General features: G+C 44.3%; 1 protein-coding gene across 4 annotated transcripts; it reads left to right on the top strand.

Moving 5' to 3' along the window:
• Positions 1–4,182: 4,182 nt before the first annotated feature.
• On the top strand, positions 4,183–11,859 carry SMKR1 (small lysine rich protein 1). 4 transcript variants are annotated; one of them, XM_043521271.1, is made up of 3 exons: positions 4,183–4,935; positions 5,898–5,959; positions 10,038–11,859. In XM_043521271.1, exons 2-3 carry the CDS (start codon positions 5,957–5,959, stop codon positions 10,239–10,241), a joined length of 207 nt encoding a protein of 68 aa, XP_043377206.1. In that variant the 5' UTR covers positions 4,183–4,935; positions 5,898–5,956; the 3' UTR covers positions 10,242–11,859. The 4 variants fall into 4 exon arrangements, with proteins under 4 accessions (XP_043377206.1, XP_037745347.1, XP_027687726.1 ...); XM_037889419.2 differs by having other exon boundaries at positions 4,183–4,817; positions 10,038–11,858; XM_027831925.3 differs by having other exon boundaries at positions 4,183–4,912; positions 10,038–11,857.
• The last annotated feature ends 858 nt before the right edge of the window (positions 11,860–12,717 follow it).

Raw genomic sequence — 12,717 nt, 5'->3', positions numbered from 1 at the left:
GAAGCTATTTATGACATTAACTGGATGCAACCTAGTTACAATGTCAACATCCCTAGCAGACACAAATTCAGGACCACTTCCTTCCTGGGCTTTAGTTGTATCCAGAATCAGCTCTGGGTCAACCTATAAATTTTCAACCATCATAGGCTGACAAGCTTCTTCTGTCTGCTCTACAAACCGGAAAGAGCTGGAGAAGCATTCCCCTTTAACAGACAAACGGCTTGGGATATCCTTTCCTTTGTCCCAGCACACATGGCTATTTGCAGACAACTGCTTGGAGACTGGGGTAGCTCCCTTCATGGGCAAGTCATTACCCCTAACAGTCACAGGAACATTTTCATCACTGTCACAATTCTCCACACAGGTAACAGATAAGGTGTAGGGATACTCATGTTCCACTAACCTTGCTTTTCCAAACTGATGATTAGACAAAGCCATCAGCTCAGAAGGCTGCCTATGCTCATCTAAACTTTCTGTGCCTTCCCCTCCCTTAACAGATAAACTGCTGTTTTCCACAAATAGTTCTTATTACACTGAGCTACTTTAAGCACATCACTTTTACCTGGGTCAGGCTTACTTTCCCAAGCTTTACTAGCCAACAATTAATCACTCACCAAGAATGTACCCCTTCCTTCCTCAGTTAGGGCTTTAACCTGATCACCAATTTTAATTTGCTCTAGAGAAGCATCTTCCTGAGCCTTATCTAATGCCAGATTGACTTCTGAGATACCAGACAGACACTCAGAAATTTTTTCCACATATGCACTGCTTCTTTGCACAGACGAACAGCCATCTTTCTCAGACAAACATTTGGAGAAACCCTCCATAGGCAAATCCTTTCCCCTAATAAACACAGGTTCAGGATTATTTCTTTCCTGTGACTGGTTTATGTCATCAACTTGACTAAACAAAGTTTTAATATCATCCCCAATCAAAAGATCCTTAGGCAATAACTTCCTTACACCAGCTATAACTTCATGTTTAATACCATTCCATTCTAGATGGATTCTAGCTAAAAGCACATTTACAGTAAATTCATGGAGGATTACAATATTCACACTCTGGTCTGGTAAATAATCTTCCTCTTTGACAAGATCTGCTTTAACAAGAGTGATATTAGAAGCTATAATTTGCCCTAAACAGCTTTTACCATTGACTTTTACATTCTCTGCACAAGTTATGGGGTTACATTCACCTGAGCTCACAGTAAAAGCATTTACATAAAAGGTGGCAGTGTTGGGGTACATTTGGTTACACACTTAACTGCTTAGAGTCAAACAACATACCAACATTGTTACAAACTGGATAGATTCTATCCCCATCTTTGCTGCTGAGAGGAACTGGCTTTTCAGGATGATACAGTTCCTGTTGTTCCTTTAGTCTCTTGAGTTGGAGCTTAAGTCTGTCCACTTTTGCTTTAGCTTCTAGTTCCTGCAATCGAATATATGCCATTCTTTGTTCATGTTCAAAACACAGGCGTTCTCTTTCAGCAGCTTCTCCTTCCATATCAGCTATGTTTTGCTTTTGTTCAAGTTCTAGCTGCTGGTTTCTCACTACAACCATTTTTGCTGGGTCTGCTTTCTTATTGCTGGCAATTAACAGATTTTTCAGTTCCTGCGCTGGAGCCTTTTGCTTAAAATACAACCCTCTCTGTAAGCACAATTATTCCAGCCTTTTTCTGTCAGGATCTTGATCATGGGTCACTCACTGTAACTGATTTTTAACCCTTAAACTCTCCAATATCAAAATTAAATTTTGACAAGCGTGTGGTTCTGATCCAAAAACCCAATTAACCTGTGGTAATGTGCATCCCGCTGACTACATCACTGCGATCGGGGTCCTAGTAGGGAGCCAGCTGTGGTCACTCAATTAGGGTGAATTGCAAAGAATGGGGCAACCAAATCCCCAAAAGCTAGTGGATATTCCAATACTTAGATTCACCATGCCAGAATAAAACAGCTTCTTTATTACCTTACTGGTTACTCAGAAGTCCAAACAACACAGTTCCCTTAAAGTGATCCAGCCTCAGGCACCCATCCAGGTACCCACATCAAATATGATGACATTTTTTATAAATCTTATTTCATCATATAAAAGAAAAAGTTCTACCAATCCCCAAGGATTGGACACATTACCTCCCACGTTAATGAATGTTTCAGATCTTACCCAAATACACGCTACAGCCAATTCTTCTTATTAATTAAAATCTAAAGTTTTATTTATAAAAAGAAAGAAAGGTGAGAGTTAAAATTGGTTAAAGGAATCAATTACATACAGTAATGGCAAAGTTCTTGGTTCAGGCTTGTAGCAGTGGTGGAATAAACTGCTGGCTTAAGTTAAGTCTCTCTAGAGTACATCCACAGCTTGGATGGGTCTTCAATCTTACTTCTTAGCTCTGGAGGAACCTTGCTACAAACTGAAGCTCGTAAAAATGGACTGAATGACCCATCCAAGCTGTGGCTGTACTCTAGAGACTTAATGGATAGGGAGGAAGCGGAGATGTGGTATATCTTGACTTTAGTAAGGCTTTTGATACTGTCTTGCATGACCTTCTCATAAACAAATGAGGGAAATACAACCTCTATGGAGCTTCTATAAGGTGGGTGCAGAACTGGTTGGAAAATCATTCCCAGAGAGTAATTATCAGTGGTTCATAGTCATGCTGGAAGGACATAACGAGTGGAGTCCCCCAGGGATCAGTTCTTGGTCCGGTTCTGTTCAATATCTTCATCAATGATTTAGATAATGGCATTGAGAGTACACTTATAATGTTTGTAGACAACACCAAGCTGGGAGGGGTTGCAGCTGCTTTGGAGGATAGGATTAAAATTCAAAATGATCTGGACAAACTGGAGAAATGGTCTGAAGTAAATAGGATGAAATTCAATAAGGGCAAATGCAAATGACTCCACTTAGGAAGGAACAATCAGTTGCACGGATACAAACTAGGAAATGACTGCCTAGGAAGGAGTACTGTGGAAAGGGATTTGGGAGTCATAGTGGATCATAAGCTAAATATGAGTTAATAGTGAAACACTGTTGCAAGAAAAGTAAACATCAAACATCATTCTGGTATGTATTAGCAGGAACTTTGCAAGCAAGACACAAGAAGTAATTCTTCTGCTCTACTCCATGCTGCTTAGGCCTCAGTTGGAGTATTGTGTTCAGTTCTGGGTGCCACGTTTCAGGGAAGATGTGGGCAAATTGGAGAAAATCCAGAGAACAACCAAAATGATTAACAGTCTAGAAAACATGACCTCTGAGGGAAAATTGAAAAAACTGAGTTTGTTTAGTCTGGAGAAGACTGAGAGGGACCATAACCGTTTTCAAGTACATAAAAGGTTGTTACCAAGAGGAGGAAAAAGAATTGTTCTCAACCTCTGACACTAGGACAAGAAGCAACGGGCTTAAATTGCAGCAAGGACGGTTTAGATTGGAAATTAGGAAAAACTTCCTGTTTTGGTGGTTAAGCACTGGAATAAATTGTATGGGGAGACTGTGAAATCTCCATCATCGGAGATTTTTTTAAGGGCACGTTAGACAAACACCTGTCAGGGATGGTCTAGACAAAACTTATTGCTGCCATGAGTGCAGGGGCCTGGACTAGATGACTTCTCGAGGTCCCTTCCAGTCCTACGATTCTAGAATTCCCATTGAAGGAAATCAAGGCAGCCAAAAGACTGCTTCTGGGAATTATGCTTTCAGTGAACGACTACAGGGAATGTTGGAAACAACTGAATTGCTCTCCCCTGGCCCCATCCCTGAACATCACCAAACTCCAGTCCTTTAGGTGAAATGTGTAGGGACTGAATGATGCCATTGGTGTGGCTGTCCCGCCTTCAAATGACATGAGACAGGAAACTGGGGGACTAAACTGTCCTACCAGTGAAATAAACAGGTAGTAATGCAATGTTAGCTGTGCTGGGCAAGGTGGGTGAGTTAATACCTTTTATTGGACCAACATCTGCTGAGGAAAGTAAAAAGCTTCCAAGCTCTGCCTTGGGTCTCTAGTACTTTAACAGGAGTCTGCGAGGTAAGACCTGACCCTCATCACCAAAAAACAAGGAATTTTCCTCACTTATTTTAATGAAAACTGGGGATAGGGGTTGTGAGACTTCCTTGGGGCGGGGGGGGGGATTCTGGTCAGCTCCTTGCACTTAGTTTGTGGGGAGGAGAGACTGATTAACCCCTTGTGCTTTGGGAGTAGAGGGGAAGGCTGGTCATGGTCCACTGCTCGCTATTTGGGGGCTAGGGGGAGACTCGTCAGCCCCTTGCACTTTGGGAGCATGGGGCGGGGGGGGGGGAGGCTGGTTGTCCCCTTGCGCTTTGGGTGTGTGTGGTATGGGAGGCGAGTCGGCCCTTTGGGGGTGTGTGGTGGGGGAGGCCGGTCGGCCCCTAGCGCTGTTTCCTGAAAGATTCTCCAATATTGAGAGCGGGGAGGGGCGACACCCCGCTGCCCCGGGAGAGCTTTCCCGCCCTTTCCTTGAGGTGGGTGACCGTTCGGCCCAACAGGTGGAAGGGGCGCGCGAAAACCATCCCCTCAGCCCTTAGCGCGCGCGCGGGCGCCTCTCTCCGGGTTTCCGGCCCCCCCGGCGGAGAGTACGCAGGCGGGCGGGGGCGGGGTCTGGCCGAGCCTCGCCCGCGCCTTGGTAACGGGACGTGGGAGGTGTAAACAAAGGGGAGACCCCGCCCACTCCTGGGAGGAGGCCACGCCCGCTGGCCGCCTCGCCTGGCCCCGGCGGGGAGCGCGAGCCGGCCCCGGGTCCGGCCAGCCGTGCTGCCACGCGCTCCGGGCTGCAGCCCGTGCAGGAGAGGCGGTGTGTTTGCACGCGCGCCGGGGGGCGTGTTCCCTGGCCGCGGGGGTTGCAGCCCTGCGCCCGGGCAGGCGTGCACCATCGCTCCCAGCGCACGGGTTGGTAATCGGGCTGTTCAACGGTGCGGTGTTCCTGGGGTTACGAGGCTACGTGGCTGGTTTGGGGCTTGGGTGTAAGGTGGCTGTAACGTCCCCTGTGCGGCTCTGGGATTGTGAGGGGCGCTCCCGGCTGGGGGACGAGTGCGAGGCCTGGCAAGACAGCCCTGCAGGCTGTCCTCAACTCGCCTTTCTGCAAGGAGAAAATAAATCACAGAAGTGTAGGGCTGGAAGGGTCCTCAAGAGGGCATCTAGTCCTCGTCCCCGCTGAGCTGAGGCAAGATTCAGTACACCTCGACCACCCCTACCTGGGCTTAAAATCCTCTAGGGATCACCTGTTCCAGTGCTGCTCAACTTCCTTGGACAGGACGGTGCAGTGCTGATCACGTGTGAGAAAGTTTCCTCGGCGATCGACTTCTCCTGTTTCTTCTTCCCCTGCTTTGCAGCAGTGGAGTTGCAGTGAGATACTGTGGTGATAGGAGCTTGAGAAATACCTGAGAGAGAATGTTTCCTTCCCTCTCCAATCAAAAATGCAATTATTATAAACTGTAGTAATTTAACAGAACTATTGCACATCTACCAACACTAGGTTCTTTCCCAGTTTGCTATCTGTGTAACACAGTGAGCTGCAATTTAGGTCTCTTCCCTCACCCTCTTTCTTAACTCATTGCACTTCTGATATTCAGATGGTCTCTTACAAAACAGGAGAACTCCTGTCTCAGAGCAAAGCTGGAAATCTTTAGCAGACTATGGAGTCATGAACAACTGGTGTAGATGATTCAACAGATCTGTTCTTGCCATTTACAATTAAAACAGTTCTAGCCTACTGTAGTTATCTGTACAAGATAGAAGTTTTTTTTCGGTGGAGCTCATTTTATTACCTGTTCCATTTCCTTTTTGTAAATGGCCATAGGGATGAGGGGGAATAGAGAGCAATACTGTGATATCTGCATAGCATGTAACCCTTTGCATGATTTGTATATTGCAGGGTCTATCTTCAGGGCTTCATGCTGAGTCCATCAGTTCAGGTCAATAAAAGGACTTACCATGGTAATACAAATTAATTTTTTTAAATGTACAATTATATTTATTTATGCAGAACAATCTGTGAACTAATTGGGAACTGAGTTCAAAATTAGAGTAGGAAGGGTGCATAAACTTGCTTACTAATTGTTCAGTGATAGTGTACATAATGAATAGTAATAAATGTATACAATATGCCCGTTACAATCTTGCAGATGGATTTCACTACTTCATACAGTATTGTATGAACATATTGTGCTGTTGTGTCCCTATAGTCACTGGTTAAATAAATAGCTGATTTCGCTTTAAAAGAACTGCATCTCTTCTTTGCCACCAAGTTACACTGCATCGTTTTCTTCTTGTTCATCAAACCACTGCTAAGGGATTTCCAGTGCACTGAAGACTTCAGAATGTGAAGGGATGTCGACATGTTCTTCATACAGCACTTTTGTTATATTACTAAAAAGGCACTTTGAGCAGTGTGTAAGGAAGGTCAGTACACCCATGCTGTGAGTGCACCTGACCTGTGCTCCTTATTCAAGTAAATACATGTGTACCTTATTGATCAGGGGATAAAAACGGTTCATATAACCAGTCATTTGTAAGACCAGCGTTCATTACATTGGGGTTCTACTGTATTATGAAGCTGAAAGGCTCATTTTCAAGGCTGATGAACACAAACTGACCTACCTAACGTACGTTTTAAGTAGTATGTTTGGATGCACCAGATTCTGCTTTGCCATATTTGTAAGTAGGCAGTAGAGCATTACACATGCTTCGTAAAATTAAAATTCTGACCACTTGGGGTCAATAAAGATTCCGTTGCACTTTCCACAAGAGTAGAAATGTCCAGCATCTTCGGAAGGTGCCAAAATACCGTGGTGCTGGGCATGGAATAAGAACCAGAATAGACTAGGTACTGGTTTCAGAGTAACAGCCGTATTAGTCTGTATTCGCAAAAAGAAAAGGAGTACTTGTGGCACCTTAGAGACTAACCAATTTATTTGAGCATAAGCTTTCGTGAGCTACAGCTCACTTCATCGGATGCATACTGTGGAAAGTACACAAGATCTTTTTATACACACAAAGCATGAAAAAATGGGTGTTTACCACTACAAAAGGTTTTCTCTCCCCCCACCCCACTCTCCTGCTGGTAATAGCTTATCTAAAGATAAGCCTTTTGTAGAGGTAAACGCCCACTTTTTCATGCTTTGTGTGTATAAAAAGATCTTGTGTACTTTCCACAGTATGCATCCGATGAAGTGAGCTGTAGCCCACGAAAGCTTATGCTCAAATAAATTGGTTAGTCTCTAAGGTGTCACAAGAATAGGTACTTAGATCTTGTTTGGATCTGTGAACTGTCTGAGCTATGCCTCTGTGAGATGAGGGAGGGCCATGATCTGTTCAATGCCATACAAGTGAGATGCAGCCCTTGGATGCCTGGGAAGTTTGTAAGAGATCCCTAGGTTGGAATCCTCTAGGACAGTGCTTCTCAAGCTATATAATGTGGGGGACCGGCAATTTTTTTTTTCCAATGTGCACGCAGACCGGCAGCTGATGGCTTGCGGACTGGCACCGGTCCGCAGACCACCACTTTGAGTAGCACTGCTCTAGTGTTACTAGACATGTTGCAACATGCAGACTTCAGCTTCCTGTTCTGCAGTTTAATGGAGAGACAGGAAATGGGGACCTAGAGCTCATCAGAAATAATGAAAGTACTTCACTGCTGATAATGATTGTGGGCAAGCAAAGTAGCGGGAGGTCAGAGGCATTTCTCACAATGAAGGAGAGAAATAGTGGTGAGACAATTGCCATCTCCCGAATAACTGTGTGGCCCCATAACAACTTGCACTTAAATACAGTGCCTTTCATTCTGACAGGTTTCAGAGTAACTTGCTGTAACTCACGAAAGCTTATGCTCAAATAAATTGGTTAGTCTCTAAGGTGCCACAAGTCCTCCTTTTCATTCTGAAAGATCACAAAATGCTGTGCACACTTTAATACTATGGGCCAAACTTCCAGCAGGAAAGTAATTGCACTTCAAAAATTTGCCAGTGCATCTGTTTTCAGGGCACAAATGTATGGGAGTGTATTTCAGGAGGCTTGCTTAAAAATCAATCTACGTAAGCGGTGCACTTATGTCATAAACCATACACATTCCATTACAATGAGTATTCAGCAAATTATAGCTATGCAATTACTACTTGTATGAAAGTTTGTCACTTATGTTAATCAATGTCTGATTGCAAGCAGTTTGCTTTCCACATGACAGGTAGTGTTGTATCCTAAACCTTCATTCCCTACAGCAGGGGGTCTCAAACTGCAGATTGGGACCCCTCAGGGGGTCGTGAAGTTATTACATGGGGGGTCGCGAGCTGTCAGTCTCCACCCCAAACCCCGCTTTGCCTCCAGCATTTATAATGGAGTTAAATATGTAAAAGATGTTTTTAATTTATAAAGGGGGGGTCGCACTGAGAGGCTTGCTATGTGAAAGGGGTCACCAGTACAAAAGTTTGAGAACCACTGCCCTACAGCTTGTGCTCTGCATTTTCCTTCGGGGGGGAATTTTGATTTCTCTTTCTGAGGATGCTGCAGTTTGGCTCTGTGTTTCATTTGAATTGCATTTCCTCTTATTTTTACCATACATGTTCCTTCATGTTTATCTATGGATTGATTTAGATGAGTCATGTTCCAGGACTGTGTCACTGAGTTTCCATTTATGCCTCTCTTCTGCTGACATGTACTGAGCCATGGAGGTACTTCTCATGGTTTATGTTGTAAAAATGTGGTACATGCACTCCTGTTCCCATAGTGATAACGTTGTCTCCTGAAGTGGTGATGATGTTCATAACTTTTCTGACTGTATCAAAGTCATTTGTTTCTCTTGTGCATCAACTCATGCATTTCTTGTGAAGAATGCATCAATCCAGTCATTCAGAAGAGCATGTGAAATTACCTGTATAACGCACTGCTAGGTAGGCAGTAACACCAGGCTACCCCATGTGCAGTGGATGGGGTGTCTGGCATGAGGACAAAGTCCAAGAGCCTTTAATCACTTAGGAAGTGTAGGTATTCTTGAATACCTTTCCTCTTGAAACTGGCTCCTCATTCCATTCTCTGCACGTGTGCTGTAGCCCAAAAAATCACACTTCCTTCTCCTCATGGCATCTGCTCATCTTGAAGTGTTTCCATATTTCCTCTGCATGTTTTCTCTACAGATTCTTGACTAGATCTTTAAATGTTCAAAATGACCATATGCAGAGAGTCTGTCCTCTGCGGCAGCACGATGGGAGCAAAGGGCCTGAGCCAAATCCATTCAATTTGATTGGAGTCTTTCCATTGACTTCAGTAGGGTTTCTATCAGGCTCTTGGTGAGTATTAAATAGATACTTGCTCAGTATAGATGTATTTGCTAAAGCAGGTAGTTATGGTTTTGCTCTTAGACGCAGTAGTAGTACATATTTATATTATGGAAGCAGCCAAAGGCCCCAGTTGGGTGCTGTACCATCCTGGTTTACAGTCTCAAGACAAACAGGCGAAGAGTAGAGGATGGTGATACAACATTTTATGTGCTTCAGAATGACATTTTAGTGCATTCATTCAAGAAGCTCTTAGTAACTATCTGTTCTGTATGGACTAACAACTTTCAGCCTGTGCAGATATAGTTTTTTAATTAGAGATAAACACAGTTTGGAGCACTAATTGACTGGTTAGATTGCTCCTTTAATCCACCAGTTTTATCAAAAATATCTATGCAGCCTTTCCTTTCTGTTGACCTTTTCAGAATCTAACCTGGTCCATAGAGTAGATATCACTTTGGTAGGTTTGTCCTACTATGTCATAGCTATTAGTCCATCTAACAAAATCCACACCCAGGGTAGTAGTCTGTGGTCAAGAGACCCTGGACTAACTTCACTGGGGGTGCTGCAGATCATGATTTCGGTGCAGCAACGTAGCTTTAGGTGGGACCCCAGTACTGGAGGAGAAAGGTAGTATTGCAATGTAGGAGTGAGGTGCTCTGAGTTCCTGTAGATGGCATTGACACAATCGTGATCCAGATCTATTTGCAATCCCTGGGTGTTTTGTTGCTGTTCTGCTTTTACAGGCAGGTAAAGGTGGCAAATCCACACGCAGCAAATCCAAAGGCTCCAGGAAGAAAACAAAGAAGCCAGTGAGCGAAGTGGATATCCTTAGCCCAGCTGCCATGCTCAATGCCTACTACATTTCTCACAATGCTGCTGCCTGCCTGGAGTTCCGTGGCTTTAACTGGCCTGACTCCCCCAAAAAGAAAGGGAAGAAAGGAAAGTAGTAATCAGATGGATGGAAGGCAAGGGACCCATGATACATCAAGCTTCACCATGAAAAGGATTGAAAGCAAACTGATCACTCAGGTTTTTAACTCTTAAGGTTTGCCATAATCACTGTGAAGGCCAGTACTTAAGAAACTCTTGTTATGATTCGAACTGAGGATAGTAAATGTTAATTTAAGATGCTTACTGTGCCAGTGTAATACTAACCATGGCCGTTTGCCTGCTAATTCTGGCAGCAAATAAAACATTGCACCTCTGTGAGCAATTCTAATGATGTGTGTGGGGGGGGAGGGATTCGTTTTGTACTCGTAGCTCCTGCTGCTACTCCTGCTCCTAGAAATCTAATGTAGTCCCTGAAAGCCAGTGCACACCAAAGCTGGTGTGTCTGCCATTGCTTAAACCAAGGGTTGCCAAAGTGCAGTCTCATAAAATGCAGCCCATGGAGACTTCATGGCCCAGCATGCAGTGATCTCTCTCAATCCGAGCATCCTGGCTGAAAGCCACAACCTTTGTGTTAAAGATTAGAGTGGCTACAAGCAGCTCCATTTTATACAGATTAAATGCAACTCTTAGGTGCCTGGCAAACTGCTAACCCGTCACCTGTTGAGCAAAGTTTGTGTGCCCATGGCACATATTTATCACAGGGCTGGTTCAAGCACATTTTATCCCATCCACTCCCACCTACAAGACCCAGGATTTGGTATGAAATGTTTTTCTTCACTATCCCACATTCTTATGCATTGCCAGCTCGGAGGTTTGGGCCAATAGGGAATGTGTCAAGAACTGATGTATGTGGTGGGGGAAGTTAGGGGATGTTTGGATAGAAGTGTCCTCCTTAAAAAGGAGGAGAGGAGAATCTGCAATGAGCCAGGGCTACAATAAAAGAGGGAGACATCCTGATTCCCTAGGATGCTCAGGTTATTGCCAGCATGAAAGCTTGTGCTCCACCCCATCTGGCATAACATGAGCAGGAAACTTTCAGCCAGTCTCTGCCTGGGTTATGGCCCCTTTGGTTGCAGGTTTGGCATCATTGTTTGAACAGCCCCTGAAGCATTGGACTGAAAGCAATTTCTGCCTGTCTTTGAAGCAAGGAAGAATTGGACACCTTTCTGAGTTCTAGGTAAAGTGTGTTACGGACTTTGGAAGAGCAACTTAGAACCAATAATAATTTGACCCATCTTAGTATTAAATGCCTGGTAGGCCCTGCAAGATGGAGATTTCATAAAAACATAAGAATGGCTCTACGCACAGGTCTCATTTGGGGAGTTCACAGCTCTGTGGCTCTGCTTAGAGGGCCAAATACTTCCATCCTTTACACTAGTGCAAACCTGCTACTCTAGTGGTGTTGCACAGATATAACTGACCTTGACCTGTCTGCTATACTGCCCAGCATGCAACCCTCCCACCCCCAGTGGCAGGTTCTCACCATAGAATCACATTCTACCGCCATCATCCAGCAGGGAGTCTCTGGTCCCACCATACAGCTGTGACTCTTCTTTCCCCTCCATACTGTGGCTCCAAAGAGAGAGGGCAAAGTTCTGCCCTATATGCACAGTGCATCCCAAGCTACACCAGAGCTTGAACCAGTTTTTGGATGATTTCTCAGACAGGTGTACAGGATCAATTTACAAAAGAGGCAAAAGATACTTGAGGAAAAGTGATACAATCTGATACCCAAATAAAGCTGTTGGATGAATGATAAGCCTGGATGCAGAGCAGGTGCGAAGTTCCGTCCCAGAATCCAGAAGAGATTGCGCATCCAGGCACTGGAACATATTTGTGCTTTGCCAGCTGTCCTCCAAGACTTAGTGTCTCCAGCACTTTTGGCTTATTTTCAAGGGACACTGCCCAGAAGAGCTGGGTAAATAATTCTTTCCATGCATATAGCCTCTTTCTGTGAAATGCCCGCAAGGAGCTGACATTTTCTTAAATCTATTAATTATTCAAAGTGTGTTAAATCTTGGTTTGTAGATTGTTCATGAACACATTACAATTAAGACTATTTAGCTGTATGTCATGTGGTCTATGTTGCTAAGTGATTCACCTGTAGCTCAAGTGAAAGGGCTCTATATATCTCTTGAAACAGAATGAACCAAGTTCTATTTCTGCTGTCACTAAATTAGAAGTGCCTATGGCCTCTCCTTCCTTTTATGCCATTTGTTCTTGCTAACAGTCACGGCAGGTGGGGCTGGAGGGGAAAATTTCCTTTTAAAAAATGGAGGAAAGAGAAAATTACCAAAAAGCAAAGCAACTATTGTGCTGGCTGCTATGCAGCTTCTGAGGAGGCATCTCCTAAGCCTGAGAGGTAGCAAGCAAGTCTGTCAGGCAAATTGAAAAGGTCCTCACCCTGTTTCAGGCCTGAAGTGGAAGGCTTCATAAATCAGCAGAGCATCACAGCCATAGCTCACGAAAGCTTATGCTCAAATAAATTGGTTAGTCTCTAAGGTGCCACTAGTACTCCTTTTCTTTTTGCGA

The sequence above is a fragment of the Chelonia mydas genome, chromosome 1 (genome assembly GCF_015237465.2).
Source record: "Chelonia mydas isolate rCheMyd1 chromosome 1, rCheMyd1.pri.v2, whole genome shotgun sequence".
NCBI lineage: Eukaryota > Metazoa > Chordata > Testudines > Cheloniidae > Chelonia > Chelonia mydas.
Note: the sequence above shows the minus strand (reverse complement) of the source record. Positions and strands in the feature narration are given on the sequence as shown.